Below are 23694 nucleotides of genomic sequence, written 5' to 3' on the forward strand. Positions count from 1 at the left end.
TATCGACCTCCAGATCAAACCATCGAGCTTGGACGCAATATTTTACAGATTGTTAGGCTCGCCATCTTAGGCTGCTCGATAATGTACAGTATCTTATAGCAAAATAATGTACAAACAAAAATATTGTACTTCCCACTAAATTTCTCAGAATCGTCGCTTTAATTTTTTACTAAATTTAGTGGGAATCCACCAATTTGGCAACGTGGACTACCAGCGACGGCAGCACATTCGGACATTTCCATCGGTGGTGTACGACGTACGTTTTGCCACATCGTTATCCTTAGCCAACGAATTTGGTTAGACCAGCGGTCGGGGAACCGGGGTAAATTTCCCCAAATGGGGTAATAAGGAGTTTCTCCAGAACCTAAAGAGTAAAAGTTTTCAATAAAATTATTGTTCCAAAATGATAATTTCATTTGGTTTGTCTAGTATTTATTATTTTCGTGATTCATTTTCGGTGTAAAACGATTCAATAAATAGTGTTTAATTTAAATTTGTATGGACTTTCTCCTTTTCGGAATGAGAGGGGTAATGTCGACTTACACAAATATATTTTGGGGTAATGGCTAAAAAAGTTCCTCTCCCCCGGGCTAGACTCTACGCTGTCAAATTCGTTTGTGTGGCATCGAATTTGCCTTACTTCGAATAATCCGGCAATCTCCTTAATCCGACTCTGTTTTGGTCTGGTATATGTCGGATTTCTGTACTTTTTATTAAATCACATATCCCGGAATATTTTTATATTTTCTCATTTTCCCGAATTTAAAAGAAAAACATATTTATAAAGGAAAACACATTTTTAATTATCAGAACGTAAATAGAATAATTACATAAATGACATCCATCGAGTCATTTCTTTGATTAATAGAAATAACATTAGAGTTTCCTTATCAATAATACAATAATAATATTATCGATTTTTTAATAGTAATATAATTTTACCTTTAAGCGGTATGAATTTCCTTATATTTTATTTTGCTTTATTAATTGGACAGATTGGCATAAATAATATTACATTCGTTTGGACGTGCGGAGTTTGTTGTAAATAAAATTGAATCTACATAATTATAATTAACTATTTTTGTATCGATGCCACTAAGATTCTATTACGATGCCAAATTATCCATTAAGGAAATCACAAAAACGAATGTAACTGAATCTTCTTTACCCGTCGATTTTTCCAAATTAGTTATTAAAAAGATTATCCCAAGGAAGAATGACGTATCGCGTGTAAAAATCAAATTCCGACTCCCTAGAAACTCGACTCGTTCCGTAAGTTGGACAGTTGTAGAAATGGAGCGCGCCGTTCTAGACATAAATCACGATTTAGATTTGTCCTACTAAATCATTACTCCGCTAAACGTAACAATGGTTAATTGCGACGAATTGGTCGTCTACAGACGAAAAATCAATATCACACAAAATGAACTAACCTCTGTTTTGAGAAACCTTCGTTCCATCTTCCATTTCTCGTTCTGTCCCGATATTGTAATAATCTAGACACTGTCGTATAAAAGCATTTAATTCTAATATTAAAAATATATTTTGACGAAGATGGTTCTTACTGTAAAATTCGAGTAGTTGAATAAGAAAATAAGCTCCAATTGTAAAAATATCTTTAGGAATTAAAATCGAGAGCAATTCAATATAGACTATATGATATAAGAATTGTTTATGTTAAGGCAATAACAGAACCAACAATAATTCAAAAGTTTTCGGATTAAAAAACGAAAATTAGAAGAAATAAGTTAAAAAAACAGGCTGACATTATCGGTATTTAATAATTTAAGTATATTTATTCAATTCGTGTATCGGTTTTACGCGTAACCATAAATGCATTTTGTGCGTCGTATGCAAATTTAAAAAAAAAATCTTCTTTAGATCATTTAAAACTTTAAATAATTAATAACAATTATATTTAAGAAATTTCCAACGAACGGACAGTAAGAACAGAAACTATAACCGGAACTTTGTTTAATTAAAACTAAGATTTAAATAATTTAGAAAACTTTCTAATTTTCAATAGTCGCTTCGAATCATTATTAAAGATTAAAATGTTAAAACTTAAAAACAAAATAAGAATTAAGCCGAACTTTTGATTTCCCTTCGAGAGGAAGAATTGATTCGATGGTAACTTTTTGGGAGAGTTAAGTTATTTTGAACTTAAACGTAACTTAGACAAAGCCCGTAAATATAATCTTTTTAAAAGAAATGTACCGGAATTTATTTGTTGGGGCATGAAATGCCCGACGGCCAAATTGTCGTAGCCGCTTCTATATAAGGAATTAGAACGTGGCGTAGAGTCGGCCGATTCCAAATGTCCCGAATCCGATCTGCGCTTCTCTAAACGTTGAATCAGTCCGAGAGAATAGTTGGAAGGAATACCGATATCCGGACATTTTTTGTACGATTGATGGTTCGATGACGTCAGCGAACAGAAATTTGCCTGCATCTGCTGCGAAGTTTTGTTACATTCTTGACTTCCGACGGTGTCTCGACTCGGATATCCGAGATTTTTGGTGGAGAATTCCCTTTCCGACATTCTGCAACGAAAACATTTTATATCCGCAATTAATTGAGATATAATATTAAAGTTTCCTGTATAATTTAAATAATACATTCATTAAAAAGTGTAAGTTTTAACTCAAACATTGTATTGCTAAACGAAACAATTGATAATTGATAAGAGAAGCGGGAGGGAACAGAGAGACAGAAAGAGATAAGAGGGAGGAAGAATTCGCAATAGTTTCAAAATAAAACTTAAAAATTACATACAAACAATACGACGATCTGACGAGAGTCGGTGTGTGTTAAATATTTAGCATTCGACACGACGAAATCTTGTGAAAATACTGTTATTCGCTTCTATTTTCAAAGAAGAATGGTATTAGAGCCAGAGATAAAAGAATTGAAAATTGAAACCATATTTTCTCTCTCGCGTCGTAAGAATATTTTATAAATGCTTAAATATTTTAAGTCTAGTCCACATTATTAGATTTTCCCATTATTTTAATGAGAAAATCTATAATGTAAATAAGATTAAAATAAGTTTTTAATGTTTGTACTGTGCATTTATTCAGAAAATGAATGAACATATTTCTGTCCGAAATATTCCCTTAGAAATCAAAAGACACTGGAATTAATTCTGCAAATAACGACAAATTTAATTAGCTTTTCATTCATTTCCGGCGTACTTTATTTCTGTTAGAAATCTTCCTTCCTCATTCTTAATCTACTTAATAGTTTTTCCATTAATTATTTTTATTCCATCGTTAACAGCTTATACGAGTATTATACACCAAATTTTCTACTTAGCCATCGTTATTTATTAGTTCAACCGTTATCCACCCGAGATCGAGCGGACTGTGGACGGATAACGTAAGAAGAATATACAATAGCGAAGATTTAACGAAGTGATGTCAGTAAATTAAATATTTGGAAGCGAATAAGTCATTCCGGCGTTCCTACGTAAGTAGGAATAACCAAATCTTTAACGAATGCAACTCTTACGTGTCCAGTATCGCATATATTTTACACCAGAGGAGATACAAAAGTGAATGTCCCTCCTATTATAAAACTAGATACGATCCTAATAAAGGAAATTTACGAAAAAACGAGTAATAGAGGAGACAGAGATTGAGATGGCGAGATAAAATAAGAACTGACACGATAGAAAAGGGATTGATAGATGAAGATGTAAGAGACAGAGAGAAATAAAGACGACACATCAAAGCAGCCGATCCCTAAACTTTGGTTTAAGATAGGATTGGTTTAAGAAAGGAGGGATAAAGGAAATAAGAATGCATTACTATAATAAATATATATTCCATATAAACTCGTAAATAATCCCAATATATTCTGTAGCCAAAATAAATAAATTATCTTTTCATTAATTTTCGGCGTACTTTACTTGTTTTAAAAGAAAGTTTTCTTCTTAATCAAAAATATATACGTGTAAGTCTTATCTACGAAAAGAATTTATGCGCGCAAACCGAATTTACGACGGCGACATTTAGATAGGCCATTGTATATCAGTAGTAGCGGTTGGGAAGCTTTGATGACAATCGAGAGAAATCTTGAGTGTGTCAAGATTTCTCTCGATTGTCATCAAAGCTGCCCACGATTTCCCTCGTAAAATTCATTTTGTGATCAAAGCTTCCCAAACCACTACTACTTATATCATTGTAATATATAGCATAAATATTAGGAATTAAGAACTAGAGGGTAGAAAAAGTAAGGTCGATCGAAGATATAATGAAGAAAGAATATTCTGAAGAACACGAACAGGGGAGGATTAAAATAAGAATGTAATGAGTAGAGAGGAATGATTGCCGAGATTTAAGGATTTTTTTAAATCGAAGAGGCTCGAGGATCTTCGATTGCCAACCCCTCAATAATAAGGGACTGGCAATCGAAGACTCTTGAGTATGTACAAGTATTATGGCTCCTAACTGTCACTTTGGTTTTATTCTATTTGCGACTGACGAAACTTTTTAATTTTATATTTACAGTAAGATATAAGTATAAATTCTTTGCGGAATTTCCGTTATGAGTTAAATACGCATTCGAATATTTTAAATATTTACGTTTTCTTTTCATAAATATTTATTGGTTCTGTTTGGTAATACCACAGATACGATTCCCGTGTAACAAAATATCCATATTTTGTTATATAGTAACTTATATCTGTTTCGCGGCATAGCATCGAAACAGCTGGAATTCTCTTCATTAGCGATCCGTGAATCTCAAAGTATTGTCGACTCCTGTTTCACACAAAAATGTTTAAGATTTGACGAAAACTCCAGCGACGCACTAACAAATCTTTTCTTGTACGTTACTGATAGAGTCCATTGTTTTCAATTTCTCGCTGTTCTTTCGTACTTTCGGAACTGTCATTGTAATTCAAACAATAGTAATATTAAAAGATACAAGTTTCTACAATTTTTACTATTAAATAAGTTAATTGTAAAGGCAATCCGACGAAGTGCAAACTACAGTAAGCTACGGAAAGAAAGAATAGAAAAATCGATAATTCTTTATTAAATTTATTATTCTCTATAAAAAATATAATTTAGCACACTCAAAACAGGAAATAACGACTGAAGTATAAAAATTATTTAACTATTTCTATTTTTTCCATTACTTAGAAAATATGCTGCAGTCGAAAATGTGCATGTATATTCAATCGATGATTGTAAAATGATTTCGGATTCGCTAATTAATGTCACCTGGCGAACGAGTGGACGATTGACATTCTCTCGTAGATACGCTAACATCGGATCGAGGAAATACCGAGCGGGATATAGAGACGTTGCCAATATTTTTCGACGTATTGGATAATCGAAGAGTTATTGCGAATCTATCTACATTACAAACGATGCAACAGGGGGCACGGTCACTTTTACATCACTTTTTATACTAAACATATAGTCAAACCTCGATATAGCGCCACCCTGGCAAAGCTCCAACAGATCTTCCCCGTAAATATTAAATAGAGACCTCTTCGGTATCTACGAATTATCAAGCATACGATTTGCATCGCAAACGACGTTATCACCGACTCGTTCGACTTTCGAGCGCGCAAACTCGAAATTGTGTGTAGACTTTTTTTTTTTTTTTTTTTTTTTTTTTTTTTTAACTCTTTCCGCCCTGTGGGCACTAAGAGGGCCTCTTTTAGTAGGCCCATTATGGGTTCGGCCAGGCCCACAATGGGGCGACCGGGTGGTGAGGGACGGGGCCCGACATATCCGAACGGACCACCCCCCGAAAAATTCCTGGGGATTATTCGACCCGTTCGGATTCGATCCCGGGTCCCCCAGAGCGGTAGGCTGCCACCTTTACCGCTCGGCCATCCGGCCGTCTGTGTGTAGACTTAGTCACTACGTGTAACTCATATCGTTCGAGGTACTTGAGAAAGCGCTATCATCTCTTCGCTTCTGAAATTGGCATTCAGAAACGAAGAAATGATAGCGCTAAATCGAAATGCCCGGGCTGCAGTTTTTTAGATCTCGATTTTAGCAGTGTCCTGCACCTGTACATAATACAATAGTTTTCCCGTGAACGAAAGTTATGCCGATCATCATCTAACTCCGTTCTGGAAAAAATTCTTGAATTAAAATAACGCTACTTCCGGCCCAAACCGGAAGTTCGTGTACAATTAACAGGGCCTCCGGTTTCTAAGCTTCCCATTTCTGGAATTTCATCTATCTAACTCCGTTTCCGAGATTGAAGAAGAACAGACAACGGACGGACGTCAGTGGGAATTTATAGGTCCGAAATTTTAAAATTGCAACCCAATTAATCGACAGCAAAGACCACGTGGCGAAATATAAGCATTTCAATCTACTGTTAACTTCACAGAACCGTCTTTACAAATATCTTAGTCATTTTTAAACATTAATTCTGCGAAACAAAAACAGAATTGACGTAAATTAAAATTGAAAATCGGAACCTAATCTGATTTTCAAGTTCATATAAACAAATATTTTAGTAAATTTATAAGAAAAAAATTCCAATTTAAGTTCTAAGAAATGATAGAAAAACCTTAAATATTACAACTTTCACGTGTTTATTCTTAACATTTGAAAGCACGTAAGGTAAAAGAGAAAATAATTTTCAATACTCACTATTAAAAGCTGCAGTTAAGAGCTTTAGTCTACGGCTTCTTAGGTTTAGTTCATTAGAATACTTCATCGTTCGTTCAATTTCATTTTATGCAGGGTTCTGGCGAATACTTCATTCGACAACTCTGTACAAGATGCGGAGTTGCGGAATAAAATATTCATAGAATTCCTTATAGAAATTAAATAAATTACGGTTAAAAATAGAGATTCGAAATGGAATCTATATGATTTTGTGATTAAACACATTACAATGAAAGCCTATCCATCTTTTACTTATCAGATCGTGTTTAATAAATGCAGCACGAAAATATGCAGCAAATAAGAACAGGTTTATATCGATAGCCTTTGATCCTGTAAGTTAAATAAATATGAATTGGTCGACGATTATGGAGGCATACTATGGAACCTCTCAGATAGCATCTCGGAAAAAGTATTTAAAGAGAAGAGGAAGATCATATGCCAAAATGAGAATAAATATAGATTCCGATGCTTTTAGCTTCTCTAATCTGGTATGTACTATTACAAGAATTGGTCATCCGTCTCGATGGACAACTGAGATTTTTGTAAAGACATCATTCGGGATTAAAGTGCTTGTTTTTAAATACCTTTACATAAATCTATGGAAAACATATTTATGAGGTTATATTTCAAATAAATCCTTCAAATTGGTTCATATTTGATAAGATAAACGAAAACTTTGATATAAACTTCATCTCTTTTCTTTAGGGATGAAGTTTAAACGCCCAATTAGAAAGCCCAACTTTCTATCGTATTTAAATACTTCGTTACTTACAGACTTGTGGGCAACAAAACTCCATTTACTAAACTAAATTCTAATCTCAATTTGCGATTCGTATTCAAAAGTATCCTGGAAAACACGAACAAAGCATAGTTAACCGACTTACGGGCGGCGCTCTAGGCGAAATAACTATCGATTTCAATATATTTCCGAGTAACCGTAAATTTTTCTATAAAGAATATGTTTGTTTACAAAATAGTAGCGATTATAAGTCGAGGATATGAGTCATATACTCAACTTATATACTCCATTACTTATTCTAAGAATCGCGATGAATTATTTAGGTTAACAATGTTTTCGAGCGAAATACAGATAGAAATATTTAACATTGAAAAATTCTTACATCTATCCACTTTATCTTTTAAGTTATTTAATTAAAATTGCATTTAATAGTAATAAAATTTCCTTCGGGAGTTTCCTTCTGGAGTATAAACAAAGACGATTTAAAATTTTGTACCGAGTAATTTGTATTTAGTGTAAAAGTAAGTAAAAAATCTGTGAAATTAATAGAATAAATAGCGAATAAAATCGACAAAGTAGGTTTTCTAATTATCCATACACGAATATAGAAACATATGGCTTATATTCGTACATTTAAGTATGGCAAATGAGGTTTGCTTTCTCTACTAAATGTTTTTGCTAGTCATGTTTATTTTGAGGACAGTCGTCAGCTGTGCAGCTTTCTTTGTGAGGGCGGAGATAGAAAACAACTGCGCTCCCTAACCATCGATTTACTCGTTACCGACCCGACACGTTCCGTTTATCTAATCCGGTTTAAGCTTAAATCACGTGTTTACCATTTTCACGCAGTTTACCACAAACGTCTCACTTTCCTCGCGGATATTTTTCCATCATAAACGAAATCAGATGGCGCTACATACTTCGTCGAGGAATGTGCTGAACGCATTGCATTTGGGAAGTAGGCTACCGAGTGTTTTCCATAAATCCCTAATTTACAATCGAAGAGAAACGAGAAAACGAGGCTTCGAATTTACGACACTTTTCTCAATAAACCGAATTGGTTTTATATTAAGGAAGAAGCTGTGTTGTTTAAAGGACACATCGATGAATGCCGATGCGTTCGGTTTTTAGGCAGCTTTCGACCGGTGTTAATTTACTCACCTTTCCGAGTCACGTGATTCTCTTGGCCGGCGACGAATAGCCTTAGACTAAGATACCTTGTTCGAGCACATGTCCATTTAGTCGATTGTTTGGCGACTCGAGTACCGAGCGCACAGCCGACTGAAACTCCTATCATGTTTTAAAATTAACCAGAACATGCTTGGCACCCTTTCAGCTACGACAAGAAGGCAACGTCAGTTTCCCGACCGGGACACGGTGCAGAATGGGTTGAACCAGGTGTAAATTAGGATTTGCACAGTTTAGAAGTGGTGACTTAGGTGCCGATGAAAATAAACCTATCCCCGCGAGTATCATTTGTCAAGCACTTGTCACCATTTGACAATTAACATTAGCGAGGAAAGAATTAAATAATTTACTCTCGGCCTTCCTCTCCTTAATCGATTAATTATTGTTGTTATCATTATTATTAGAATCCCATTCTAAATATAGAAAGAAGATTTCCATCGCCAGGAGAAAATATTTTAATACAACTTTTAAGCTAGCATAAAAAGAAAACTAAAAATTAGTTGGCTTACGTACAATTCGGGCGATATTTTAGCGTGGCAGTTGCGCGTTTAGCACAAAATTTCTGTTCGAGAACGAATTCATTGGCTAAATATATGATTACAAAGGCGTTAGAATGGCAAAAATATATTCGATTTATCGGCAGGTAAAATAGTACAGATAGAACCTTCGAACCAATGGAGTAGACGATCCGCTCGGCATCGACAATTTACCCTAGGATACATTGGTGATGCCGACTTTCAATAAACAAATTCCAGTAATAGACCCCGTATGAAAATAATAAAACGTTAGATAATGGCACAATAATAAATGAGCTACTAAAAATAGTTAAGCAACGCTCGGAGAAAACGTTGCTACCTTCTTAACGAGATATACACGAAGCACGTTTGCTTAAGTAAAATCACGAAGCTAAAACAATAAAAGTAACGATTGGAGCGGATGACGGGATAATTATCACGTCGTCGGGATACCGTATTGAACGAACCGTTCGATTACCCACTGATATACCAACTTCTTTCCCGTCGGAACATTTATCGATATCACGGATCGTAAAGTGAAACGAATACGGGCTAATGGATTCGCTCGCAAAAGTCTATAACAAATATCAAACCGTTGTAAACTTAACTTTCCGCGTTTTATTGTTATACGGTGACGAACAAATAAACACGTGATAACACTTAAAAGTTTGCTGTCAGCCCTTCTTTTTAAATTTTTCACGCAACTTGTCGATAGATATAAAATCGAACGCTTTCGCCAAGTTTAAAACATCCAGCAACGAGTTGCGTAACTTTCCCGGCGTAAAGTACTATTAAGGAAAACTAAGACATTAGCGGAGTTAAAATTGTGCGTGGCGCCATCTGCTCCGAGATTTTATTAAAAATAACATATATTATTAATTATTATAAAAAGGTTAAAAAAACTTAATTTTAAGAGTAGAGATAAGATTTTTGAAAATTTTTATTCGTTATTTGTTTAATGAGAATTTTTTGTCCGGGTTGTATTTAAATGTTTTAATTAGTGATTTGTCTTTCTCCGTAATCTTTTTCTTTTAAAGGTAAATTATTTGATTCTTTTCTTAGAATTAATCAAAACGGTCATCGTTACCTCGAACTTAGATCCAATAGAAATTCAAAGCATAAAATAATTTATAACTGATTATACCTTACGCCACTTAAAGGTGAATTGACCAGAATAATCGCCATCCGTACGCCCATTCATAATAAAGAAATTATATTTTTGAGTTAAATTTAATAACTTTTTACATGTATTATTTATTACTAAGTCGCTACTATATCGACGAACAGCTGAATTGTCACCGTAATACTGTAACTCGCATTCGATTCCAATTCTAGCATTAAAATAGTTAAGAATTACCCAAATCTTCAAAACTTTTTCTTCTTCTCTAAATAGACATTGAATTGTTTCGTACAATGGAATATATATCAATATCATTGCAAAGTAATAACTTTGCAAATTACTATATACGTTTTCGTCTAGTTTAATTAGAATAAAGATCAAAATTGAATTTTGAAAGGGATAAACTATCTTATCAAAAGATTTTCGAACTATCAATAACACACCACCTTTTGGTCTTCCTACTCCCATTTTCTTAATAGCCGAAACTACGACAAAGTTAAGTGATTTCCGCAAATATTCTTACTCTTTAACTGATAATTTTATAATTCGAGTCTCCGTTAAATTGATGTAAAAACCTTTTAACATTTTTTGAAAGTAGTTTGAAAATATAAATATTTTTTGAACTCTGAATATTTGATTTTTTCCAACTAAGAATAAGGATGGTTAATACATCCTTATTTTGATAAATTTTATTATGATTATTTGGTTTAAGTTAAACTTCTTCGTTGAATTAATTAAAACGTATGAAGCCTAAATTAATTACATCATCTGTTACAAGATTTCCGAAGGAGAGTTAGCCTCCTTCTTCTAAAAGACAAACAAAATTCCCAAATTTTTTTCAAAATTTTCCTCTTTATGTATTTACTGCTTTTACTTCCCGATTTTTGTTTGTCTTATTCGAATACGACCACCAATTATTAATAAAATAGGTACAATTATCAACGAGTAAAATTGAGACAACCAAATCTTCATAATAGAACTCCTATTCCAATTCTACCTAACAAGACACAATTCCACGCCAACACCACCGAATTCAAGAACGCCCATTCAGCTTTCCAGTACAGAAAAGTGGATATTCTGTAAGGTGGTGTGAACAAATGCGAAAAATTTTATACTTTCTTGTCTTTTCTCCAAGTTGATACGTGAATTTAAAGACTAGGAAAGAATCGACTCCACTATGGATCTTCTGGTCGATCACAGAATCGAGTTGTAACACGGAAAATGTTCGAAGCAATTTTAACGAGTTTTCTTGTACGGGGAGTGACACAAAATGAAAGTCCAAGGAGAGGATAAAGGTAATCCTAGTACACTTTCTATAAGTTTCGTTTTTAAACTTTTTGAATAGAATTGTTAAAAAAAAGAGTAAAACGAAATCTTTTTTCGAAATGTAATCGTGGAACTTTAACACGCGAGAAAAAATATAAAGACAAACTTTTCCTGGGAAAGAATGAAGTATACATTTTATTTCGATCATCGACGAGAGCAAGCGCCAAAGAGTCAACGCGTGGTGTTAGGAGGCAAATCTTTCGAAAGACTATGCTAATACAAAACCGTGCCAAGTTAGTAAAGAATTGCGGAACAAGACTATAGAAAAGATGCCAAAATTAATCGGAGTGAAAATTCTGTCCAACCCCTTCGAGTACGTGTAACAAGAAAGTATAGAAAAATGCGATTGCGTGACTTAAGTGTAATTAAAATTTTCATTTATTAAGTCGCAAGATGGTCCGCTTACAAAATTTTAAAGTGTAAAATTTAATTTATTTTTTATTCAAAAATGTTTGAAAGTTTTGGTATTACGACTATTGAAATTTTGTTTTAAACATTCGAACGTGGCAATCAAACAATATTCGAAAAGTTTGTTATAATGTTAAATGTTAACGTAACGTTATCGCGCTAAATATAAAAATCATTGAACAATAAATCTCTCGAATAAAAAAAAATTTAATTAATTTACATCTATAGAAATGCTAAGTGATTACGTGTGTGAAAATGGCTATTAGATATCGAATTAATTTACTAAAGAATTCATTCCGTTGGATATCGGGTATAAAACGAATTGAATAATTCCTCAAAATGCATCGCCTTCGAGAATAACCGATGCTTTACTTTTTACATTTATAATAATAGAATCGTTAATGCTTGTTATTTAAATATATAGTTACGACAATGCAGTCGAACCTCCAATAACGGCCACCTCGAAACGGCAGCCGTTTTCCAGGAAGGTTTCTTTTTGAACAGAAATACATACAAAATAATCTCCGAACAAGGTCTCGCCATTAAAAAGGCTATTTTTAACCTCTCGTAAACGACCAGTCCTCAAAATGAGGCGCAAAATATAATAATGTACTCTTAAAAATTAGTCATTGTCGATAAGTTTGGTTACTGGTTTTTACCTGGTTAATTAATAAACTTAGCCGTAAACGTAAGAGATAAATTTTTAGTTTTAGTTATTTTTAAAGCGAAATTTGAAAAAATTTTAAAATTATCTCCGCCGTCAGACCACGCGCTTCCTGTTTTTACATATTTTAACTCGGGTCATAGCCTACAAGAAAAGATTGATCTGTTTTTAGGAGTTCACTGCGCGTTACGGGGCTTGGTAGAATTTCCTTTCTTTTCTTTTTTTGTCACTTTTACAATAATAAAAGCAATAAATTAGGTTTTCCTTCAACTTATAAGACCCGTGCAATTTCCAACTCACTCTCAACCGCGGCCATTTTTAACGTTTCCCGAGTGGTCGCCGTTCACAGGTTTCGCTGTATTTGCAGTAATAATGTAAGGAGCATTTACCCAATGTAAAGCGTATCCAAAGGTGCTTACGATACCTCACACCCTCGATACCAAAGCAATCAGTTTTGTTACTTTAAAATAAAAATAAATATAATAATGCATATCGCGCGACGTCAATTAGGTAAAATTAGATAACTAAAGTACTTCTAGGATAAATGAGTAACATTTTCCGAAAAACTAGAGGGGACACGCGCCTTCGTTCCCCCGACTCTGCCTCGAGCAGCACCCATATTCTGAAAATCCTTAATGCCCAGTTGCGTAAACGAAACTAATATCTAAGGTCGAGACTATGCGTGTGTATGTGTGTTTATGATACAATTTTATCACTTTACATATACATAGCCTATATATTAATATATGGATAACATCGTGTTCTTTCATTCTATACATAATAGTTAAATATAATATTGAGATACTGATATTTTATCGCTTGTTTTGAAACATAATTTAAAATTACAAAATTATTTACGTTACGTAATGTAAAACAATATATTTATTCGCATAAATATTTATTAAAAATTTTATGGCTTTAAAAGTTCGATTTTTCAAAAATAATAACATAAAATGACCATATTAGTTTAACTAACGATTAAATGATTATAGGTTATAGTTTAATGATTACGCTAGTTATACGGTATAATAATAATAATAAAAATAAGTACAGATGTTTTAGTAATGCTCGCAGTTTATGATTTTGATAGAGACTTTAAAATATGCGAAAATAAAGACTAAAGAAATGAAATTCTATTGCCCAACTTAACAATATGACATTTCTTTGCCACTGTTACTTTCAATTTTCGTTTCGGATCGGGGTAGAGTAAAAGAAGAACTTTTTCGTTTAATGGAGAAGGTTAACAGGTGTTTTTCCAGAGAACGTAGAGGCACTTCGAATAAGACCGTTCCCACGAATGACAATACGAAGCTGATTACCAGGTTTCCGAAAAATAACCAAATCTGTAAATAAGATAGTTTGACTTAAATATTTATAATTTACGAAATAACGTCTTAAAAATTAACTTTTAAATCTTTTTAAAAATAACTTAATTCTATATTTAAAAATGTTATTTTTACAACCGGCTATAAAAATTAAAATAATACTATAATTTATATTGATTAATAGACAAATTTCTGCTCTTCCTCTTGTTTCTAGAAGAGGAAGAGCACAAATTAAGGGTAAGTTTTGCGATATTCGCCGTCAAGTTTTATGCGGACAAAAGTTTTCTTTGAACAAACGAAGTAAACTTATATTAATTTAATTTAATTAAAACGGTTAATAACGAGAGTATTACAAAATAAAAATTAAAGTAAATATTATTTATAAGAATATAACCCAATAAAAATATCGAGATTTATGTGCGAGTATTATAATCTGATGTTAAATTACGTGATTTTTATGCATTATTTAATTTGTCGAGTGACTTTTTTCTTTAAAATCTTTACGGATGGTAAAATTTATAACAACGAAATGCTGAATTCATTAATAATTATTGAGAATTACGCAGCGAAAAGTAAATAAATACGTTCAACACGTTGCGTGTCAGACGAATTCTTTGGTTGTACTACTTTAGGCAGACGTACTGTACCAGCAGTTCGCTACCCCGTCGCGGGACACGACGAGCAAAAATACAACTGCGGGTATAACATAAAAGAAATATTTGGATTTTTACTATTAAATTATTCCAACTCTCCAATTACACGTACAAAAATGTTTTAAAAATCTGTTTGTCGGTTATAAATTAAACTGCACTTTATGTAATTTTTTCTCCTTTCAGTCAGACTTACATTTTTTTATTTGTGGTTTTAGGCCCTTTACCGCTCAGAGAGCACGAAAAGACCGGTCGGACTTACATCGAAGGCGCTTAGAAGTAAATCAGTTTTGAAGATTACTTACTGTTACAAAGACAAAACGTAGACGATTATCAAAGACAAGCTGTTAACTTCTTGACATTAAAATATAACAAACGTGAATTTGTGTTTGTATTTTAATTTAGCCGTAACTTTCGCTCGATAAAAGAAAATTTTCCGGATTCAATAAAGGATTAATTTATGTGTGTTTTATATAATATTTGAATAAGTGATAATGTTAATACATGTAATTCTAAATAATATTCTAACGAAGCCAAAAGATAATCGAACATCTTGGGCAAGAACACGTCTTTTTTTAACATTATTGAAATTCTACAAATCTATGGCAGATATTTCCAGATTCATCGCTCGTAACTTCTCGTAGACCGTCCTATTGTCTTCTAACATTATTAATCACCCGTGATCTGCCTAAAATATAGAGCAAATTTGGAATTGTATTTTTTCAAGTTTCCCAGAAACTCGAAAAAATGATTTAACACGTTTTCTTCCCGAGATCTTTAATTATAAAACACTGTTAAACGATTCAAAACATCAAACAACTTCCATGCTCGAGTTCTGCTTCAGCTGTTTGCAGAATAGATATCGTTTTAAAAAGTAATTTTACATTATTTAACCAGTTATTCTTATCTTTAACATTATAATGGTTATTATCATATATTAAATAAAGTGATAAAAGATATTCAGTTTTAATACTAAATTTTAATATTTTGACATTTATTTGTAATAGCTAAAATATCTCTCAAAATATGGAAAATCAGAAATAGACCCTAAGAAAATAATAAATTAGATGCTTAATGTATCTTCTAAGTTTACTTTAACTCGAGGCCAGATTAAAAGGTAAATAAGACACGGGATAAGTATTTATGTAATTAGAGAAGGCGAAATGCGAAACACCCAACCGAACGTAAATACAGTAAATCGGAGAACTGTTACTTTCTTTTGACGAATAGATCTGTATTTCGGTCATTGTTTGTTTATTAAGCTCAAGTATTTGCACAGAAGACATATACACACAAATATTACATTGTATTTGTTGTTCGTTTGACCTTATAACTCTCATTAAGCCCAACAGAAGAATATCTTTACCTCATTGTACTGTACGTTTCTATAATTTAGTGAACGGAAAGCAAACGAAAAATAAGTTATGTCGGTGCCAAACAAAAAAACATATAAATTTAAGAAAGAAAAGAAAAATTGATATTAATAACTAATATCAGCCTTTGTAATTTTATTTACGTAAAACAAATATTTAAGTTTCTTGATAATATAAACGAAAAGATTAATTAAAAAATAGAAATATATAAAACATTCTTCTGGCAGAAGACCAAAGCTAAGAAAAATTTATATATAAAAAGCCGAGTTGTTTGTATCAACAAATAGACTGCACTACCTTTTAATTATTTCCACGCAGTTTACAAATTTAGAATATTTTTCAATGCTTTTCACTAAACTCGTATATTCTAGAACAAACAAAACATGTAAAACAACGCGATGAAATTCTATCTTTATTACTTTTTAAAAATTATAATTTATTTGTGTAACATTAATTTTAAAAACTCGTAATTACTTCAGTTGTATTATTAAAAAAACAAAGACAAAATTTTAGGATAATTGTAATAAAAAAATATAATTATTTTCTAGATTAATATTCTTTCGAGTGTCTTTAAGTAGTAAACTATAAACTTATTTAATAAACTAGCCGTATTTTAATATTTGGTAGTTTTTTTTTTACTTTAAATTTGTTATATCGTAAAATAGGTACTGTCAAGCCTCTCACCGGGCCGTGAGTCTAGAAACAAGAAACAACGATCGAATGTTACCGAATGTTAAAAAACTTAGCAATGTGGCGATTTTCAATAATTACCGTCTTCTAAAAGGTCGTGTAGAGAGAAAGATGTATCCTCGAGCTTTCTGAACGTATGAAATGTAAGTACTACAGAGACGGCTCTCTCTTGTCCGTTAGGCATCTTACGCACTGTCGAGAATGGCCAGATTTTGGGTGAGGAAAAATACGATTGTATAGTGTTTTATAATAATTTTTTAAAATAGAATATAAAGTAATTTAATGGAGAGACAATGCCTTTTACTAACGGACAAACAAAGCGTTTTTCGAAAAAAATAAATAAATATAAATTAGCATGTGACAATCATTAAAATATAGCCGAATAACCGATATTGGTTAGGATAGGTAGGTAAAGTTGAAGGCGACGGGTTTATAAAATGCCTGGAGAGGCAAAGACGCTAGAACCGGCCTCGACAGGTGAAACAACTGTCTAGGCGGCAGAACTTAGAGGCGCCGAAACGAGCAATCGAGCCTTCGATTTTGTGCATTACAAAGGACTTATTATATGACCAAAACTGAAAGTAACAATAGGATATTTATACATCTAACGAGAATGGATACCGAATTTCAAGCTATTTTTTGGTAAGATTATCAGAAAGACTGGTGGGCATTAGTAGGAAACAAATACAATAAATTGTGAACATCCAAACGCAAAAATTTAACTGCGAAATGTATGCTAAGAGCAAATGAATATCAAATAAAAAATCAACGATAATACCTCATCATCACCTTCTCGGCTCTGTTATCTATAATAGTGGGAAAGTATGACCATCGGTCAAAAAATGACTCCCCGAGGTATTTTACATTTTTAGACTCGGGACACCTTGAGACTTCGACAAATGCGAAAGAATTCGGAAGTTTTTTCTGTATGTATAGATGTGTATGTGGGGGCATGATTTTGTTCGCCCTCTTTGAAGCCTAATAACTCCTGCGCTTTTTGTCAAAAATTTCTGAAATTTTACAGGGAGGTTTGTGTATTAAAGGATTGATGCTATTAAATTTTGGTGATTAAAGGTCGAGGGATCGGGAGATAAAAGGAATCTTGTGTCATATCTCCAGTAGGATCGGCGTGATGACGATTTTGGTCGTTATTGGGCTGCATTTTGAAAAAATCGTAGATCTATAAATTCCCGCTGTCGTTCGTCTGTCGTCTATGTCTTTACGTAATCTCGAGAACTGAGACAGATGGATGAAGACTAGACCGGATATGGGAACTTTAGGAGCAGGAGGCCCCGATTAACTATATACAAATATACGAACTTCTGGAAGTCACGTTATTTCGATTCAAATCCCCCCGAAAGGTGTCAGATAGACTACGTAGTTAAAGGAAAAGTATGATGTACGGAAGCGAGGCATTACTAATTTGAGGTGAAGAGCGTATATTTTAAATTAAATTAATTAAAAATATTAATAAAACACTCAGCTCGTCATTGCGACGATGTCACAATAAATAATTGCTCGTTACATTTACAATTTTTTTATAAAACTGATTCCTACCTTGAAAATTAAGCTTTTTGCCATTTTATAATAATTAAAAATATAAAAAGCTTTTAATAATAAAGTATCGTAACAAATGGCTCCACACAGGCAGTTTTAAATGTTTCCGGAGAAGTTAAGCAACTCTTTACTGGACTTTTTGTACAGACTTTCTAAATAAGGATACCAAAAATGTCCTGTGCCACGACACCGTTTATTTCCCACAACAGCGCAGAAGTGACTAAAGATGAAAGTGGTTTAAATTAATGAATATAAGAGAATTTTTAACTTTTTACAATATATTTTTAAAATCTAAAATTTAGACTATAAATGTAGTCGTTAAATATTATAACGACCTATATTTATTAATCGTATTAAAAGAGAATGAAGATGAAGATATCATCTCTTCTTTAAGTTCGGTTTCATTAATATCCACTGGCAATAGCTTAGAAACATTAATTAAGAGTCCCGAAAGTCTTCTTAATTTTATATATACTAATGATTGTATTTGTTCGTTTCCAAATGTTAGTCAGATTCCGTATATTTTATATATTTTGTATAATTGAAGTTGAATCAGGGCGCTAGGTATGAATTTTGCCTGGGGAAAAACTGTTCGGTACGGCTCTGGGTCCTGTGTAAGAATTTTCTAACAGTTATTTTTTAATATTTTCAGATTACGGAAAATGTTTCTGAACGTTTTTAAATATTCCCGAATACAATTAAAACACTTTTATTCAAAAATATCTTAATTATTATTCAATGGTAGATGAAATGTACTGTACTTGATCATCTTCATTATGATTTCTTTTCACGACTTGTATGCAAATAGAGAATGGATAAAAAAAATCAAGTATGATAAACTGAACAAATAAATATAAACGAAAAACATACCTAAAGTATATGAAAAGAAAACAAGAATAGATGTGAATAGATATCAAAGAATAGTTCAAAATCTGCCTTAACTTCTAAATTAAATGAGTACGAGAACATTTGTTTTTCCACTCATTTCTTTGCTTGTATTATTCGTACTATATACTACATAAGTTTCATTAAATACAGTAGAACCTCTATTATCCGGACTAATTGGGGATGAAGGTAGTCCGGATAAGGAAAAATCCGGATAATCGAAAAAAAAATAATAATTGACAGTGCATACAGTATGAATAATTTTTTTGTCTAGATTTACATATAGCTTCAATATTAAACTATTTTTTATTAAGAAATTCAATTAACAATTTTTGTTTAAAGCTAGCTGTTCTTTTTGAAGCTGCTAAATCGCGAATACTTTTAAGACATATAAGTTGTCCCGAGTTACACTTTTCCTGAGCTCTCAAACCACTTCATGGCGACATCTAAGCACTGAAAAGTTTCAGAATATGTAGGACCAACATCCCTTCTTCGTCTTCTCGATCTTGTTCATCTAAGGCAGATATTTCTTTAATTATCTCGTCATCATTCAAAATTTGGAATCCAGTATCGTTCGCATCGCAATTTAACCACTCGGTTGCATCTTCTTCGTCACATTCGGCACATATTGAAATTTGTGCTATTGCTTCCGCAATGCCTCCTATACTACTTTCTACTGTGTTACTAAAATTTACTAATGGTCTTTTCAAAATTTTGTTCCATGCATTCCATCACGTACTGTACTTACAACAGTGTCGCAATTCGCCAAGTGCAAATCAGCAAACTCGTACAATTTTTGTTTATTTTGAACAATCCGGATAATCGAAAATACGGATAATATAGGTCCGGATAATCGAGTTTCTACTGTAATAACATTTCTATTGCAACTTGAAACATTTGAAAATCTAATTTAAATAATATCTTTCATTTATCACATTACGTGTTATCTAAAAGTCTGTTAATATAACAGCCAAGACTGCTGAAAACTCTGAACTAGCTTTATCAGCTTACAGTAAATATACCCATAAAAAAAGAAATATCATTTTAGCAGTTTAAAATCATGCCGTTGTTCTCTGTAACATTCTGTTACGTTAGAGAATTACACTTGCACACACGATGGTAGTACTTAAACATAACTAAAATCTTACAAAAACGTTTAGTATATTTTTGAATGATGTAAGAAACCGAGCATTTGGACTGATCTGGAACACATCTAGCAAATATCCGAGAAACTACGTTACAAGCTGTATAAATGAAAACATCTATAAACATATCACATCACAACGCATTTATTGTACGACTAATGCTGTAGCCTGACTTAACACTCACGTACTGCACATAATTTAATTTATAATGCACGATGACAGTAGCGTGTTATAACTTAACGGGGCCCTGGTGAATTTAAATTAGAGGCCCCGTGTACAGTGTTAACTGCAGACATTTTTCTTCGAGGGAAATATTTTCTTAAAAAAGATTAGTTTGAAAAAAACAAAATATTTTAATTAGGCGGTGATATTAACCCCGACGAATTTGTACATTGTTTACTTAATTTGTTTTTTGCAGAATGGAAAATTCGTGTCCTTTTTAGAACATCCAGAATAAATAACTTAGTTATTAGAAAAATGGAAAAAGTGCCAAATATTGTAATAATTAAATCAGAATATTTTTAAATTACAGAGGGATTTCTAAACTTAAAAATAAATTAAATGAAAATTATTTTAATTACTTTTGTTAGAATTATTTGTTAAAAATGTTTAGACTCTTCGCTGATATTTATTTCTAATCGGCACTTTTATTATCGTAAAGTAAATTTATATTTAATTTTATTAAAAACTTAATATTTTTAATCCCGTGTCTTGAATTATTTAATCATTAATTATAAAACGTTTACCTATAAATTTCAAAAAATTATTTTCCATACAATAAAATTTCTAGTTACTACACTCCGACAAAGAAATTGAAGCACCTCGAAGCGAGTGTCCTATCTCGGTGAAATTTTATATATCTAATGCGGTTAAAGAGATAGAGAATTGACAACAATTTCAATGCAAACAGACTTTGATTTCGGAAGGACCGTACGAATCAGTATGTAGTAAAGTCATCTGTGACACTAATACGTGAAGAAATGCGGATTGGCGTGGAATCAAACAAGATTCGAATGCTGTTCTGAGAGATTCTCCCGAGCTTGGGCGATTGCCGCTCGAGATGTTGAAGATTTCGTGATGTCTTCGACTGACGTCCGAGCCTATCTGAGATACGTTCAATCCGAGAAAGAACTAGACAGAATATGAAGTAAGAAAGAGTTTAAACGTGAAGGCACTCCTGAGAAGCACGGACAGTAAGTGAGCGAACATTATCTTTCTGGAAAAGTGGCTCTTGCAGACCTTAAGAGGCAACTCGAGTTTCAGAACCTCGTGAATATATCAGAGTACAGTACTATTAACGAAGTTCGTCTAATCACTACAAGCGGAACAGAGTGTCACGGAAAATCGTTCCCCATCCTAACACGAAAACTTCTGGACGTGTGCCGCTTCACAAAGACTAGGATGGATCGTTTGCCTTTTATTTCTTTATACACGAATGTGATGGTCTTACTAGGCAGGGTTAAAACAAGATTCATCGCTAAACACCACGCGATGTCATTTAGCGTCTCACTATTACGTTGCCTATGCTGTCTAGTCAATAGCAGATGCCGTAAAGGACAGCGAGGTCGAATTCCTTCCTCTCTTGCGATGAGCGGGATGATAGAGGATGTTGTAAAGACAATTATGTATCTCGGTCAATAATAAAAAGCAAAACTGTTGGACCATTTTGGGCTTGTCTCCTTATCCGACGATTTTCTGTAGTGGTAAGTCCTCCTGGCCAGTCAGAGCCTTTACGGAGTCCACAGATGCTGTCTCGAACCTACTCTTCCAACACCTTGCCAGCGCCGTAACTAGCTTTTTATGTGCCCGGTGCGAGCTTCTGTAACTATGCCCCAAAACTTGGTCCAGGTCATTTCTGCGCCCCCCCGGGTCTGCGCTCTGTGCCTGGGCACCGCTGGCACCGCCCTAGTTGCGGCACTGCACCTCGCCATTACTGTATATGTCCCAGACACAGGGCTATTCTTTAGAACAATTAGCTACCTTTCAGTAATCCAATGATAACGACCTTCTCTATGTTGTTTAATCGGCGAAACAATATTTCAGCGTATTTTAGGCTTTGGGAAAGGCTGTATTAGAAGAGCGAATGTAGGTACAAAATCTACGGAGAGATTTGATAGAGAATTTTCGTCAGTCATTCCATTCCGTCCAAAGTATTTCAACATACAAATATACAAATATACAAATTTGTTTTAATCTTTCACTATTAAGATCAATTCTTCAAAGTGTTTTTTTATTCAAAGCTCAAGTAACAACTTTATTTTTGTCATAATTGAATGTAAAGGAGGGAGACGTTATCTTTAGACAGTGACACGAAGAAAGTTTGCAATTCTCTCATTTACTTGCCAAAAACTCCAAAATCGGAAACATACAAGATGTATTTATGTATGCATAATGCAAAAAACTCGTAATACACACTCATATATATACACACTTAATGAAGTTAATACAGCAAATAGATAAAGCGATTAAAGTCTCAAATGTTTTCGCTGCTTTACTATTACGGATCAAAAAATATCTAACTAAAAAAGTCAGCAGATTTAAATATGCGCGACGTTAAAAAAATTCTTAAATCCGGATATTAAACCAACAGAAGATCGCATTGATATAAAAAACTAGGCCAAGTTAAAATATATATATATATTTAATATTCGAAATTTTGCTCAAATAATCTTTTAATCCGAACTAAACCTGTACTTAAAAGACGAATCCTGTTATTTTCATAACAAATAATCGCGATAAAAAATGACCTCGATAATCGAAAACCAATAAAATCAATAAAATAATCAAAATGCTTGTATTATTTTATTGGAATGATATTTCGTATAAATTGGAATTACATGGTTTATACAAAATTCGTATCAATTGCAACTCTGATAAAATCCGATATTAAGACGTACCGAGAACGATGTAAATGTTTTAATCATTGTATAATTAATAAAAGAAGTATTGACGCGTTACTACCACGAGATCTTAAAAATTAATAGACTTAATAACAGAAATTATTAGAAACTACATCGACGCTGTAAAACTGCTTATAACTTACGTAGACTTGATGATCCGCAAACACCATCGCTCTAGATCTAGCAACGTAATGCATCTGAACATGTATATGTATTAAATAAGCTATAAACGTGCACCGACTTAAAGGGATCAAGGCTTTCCACGACAGCAATTTTGCCACGAAACCTGCAAGAAATACAAATAAAATATGAACTTAAACTAAGAGAAAATAAAAATAAACACTAAAAGTCTTACCTCCGTTTTCTGTACAACACATTATCGTTAACCAAGCTAAACCTAATGCCCAAGCAGTTCGGTGAGTGGAGGCATAAAGAACAGTTATAAATGTTCCCGGTAAATAGCCTCTGTTCCAGTCGTAAACCCCGTACAGTGACAAGCAACTAAATCCGATTGCAACTAACCAGCCAAATACGTTTACTCTCTAAAGAAATAATAAAAAATATT

General features: G+C 33.0%; 2 protein-coding genes across 2 annotated transcripts in view; both read right to left on the minus strand.

Annotated features, from left to right (window-relative positions):
- LOC136974582 (zinc finger protein GLIS3-like) overlaps window positions 1–8709 on the minus strand; it is a 39374-nt gene extending 30665 nt beyond the window's left edge. The window contains exons 1-2 of the mRNA XM_067269498.1: window positions 8545–8709; window positions 2218–2543 (exon numbers count right to left, since the gene is read on the minus strand). The gene's annotated coding sequence lies outside the window, so the exon portion shown is untranslated. The remainder of the gene's footprint in view (window positions 1–2217; window positions 2544–8544) is intronic.
- A 5040-nt stretch (window positions 8710–13749) lies between these two features.
- The window catches only part of LOC136974615 (nose resistant to fluoxetine protein 6-like), a 31926-nt gene continuing 21981 nt past the window's right edge, over window positions 13750–23694 (minus strand). Inside the window, exons 13-15 of the mRNA XM_067269543.1 lie at window positions 23485–23671; window positions 23273–23415; window positions 13750–13947 (exon numbers count right to left, since the gene is read on the minus strand). Of these exons, the coding sequence (XP_067125644.1) occupies window positions 13750–13947; window positions 23273–23415; window positions 23485–23671 (528 nt within the window). The remainder of the gene's footprint in view (window positions 13948–23272; window positions 23416–23484; window positions 23672–23694) is intronic.

The sequence above is a fragment of the Centruroides vittatus genome, unplaced genomic scaffold (assembly GCF_030686945.1).
Source record: "Centruroides vittatus isolate TY-2023 unplaced genomic scaffold, ASM3068694v2 contig_351, whole genome shotgun sequence".
In the NCBI taxonomy this organism is placed as follows: domain Eukaryota; kingdom Metazoa; phylum Arthropoda; class Arachnida; order Scorpiones; family Buthidae; genus Centruroides; species Centruroides vittatus.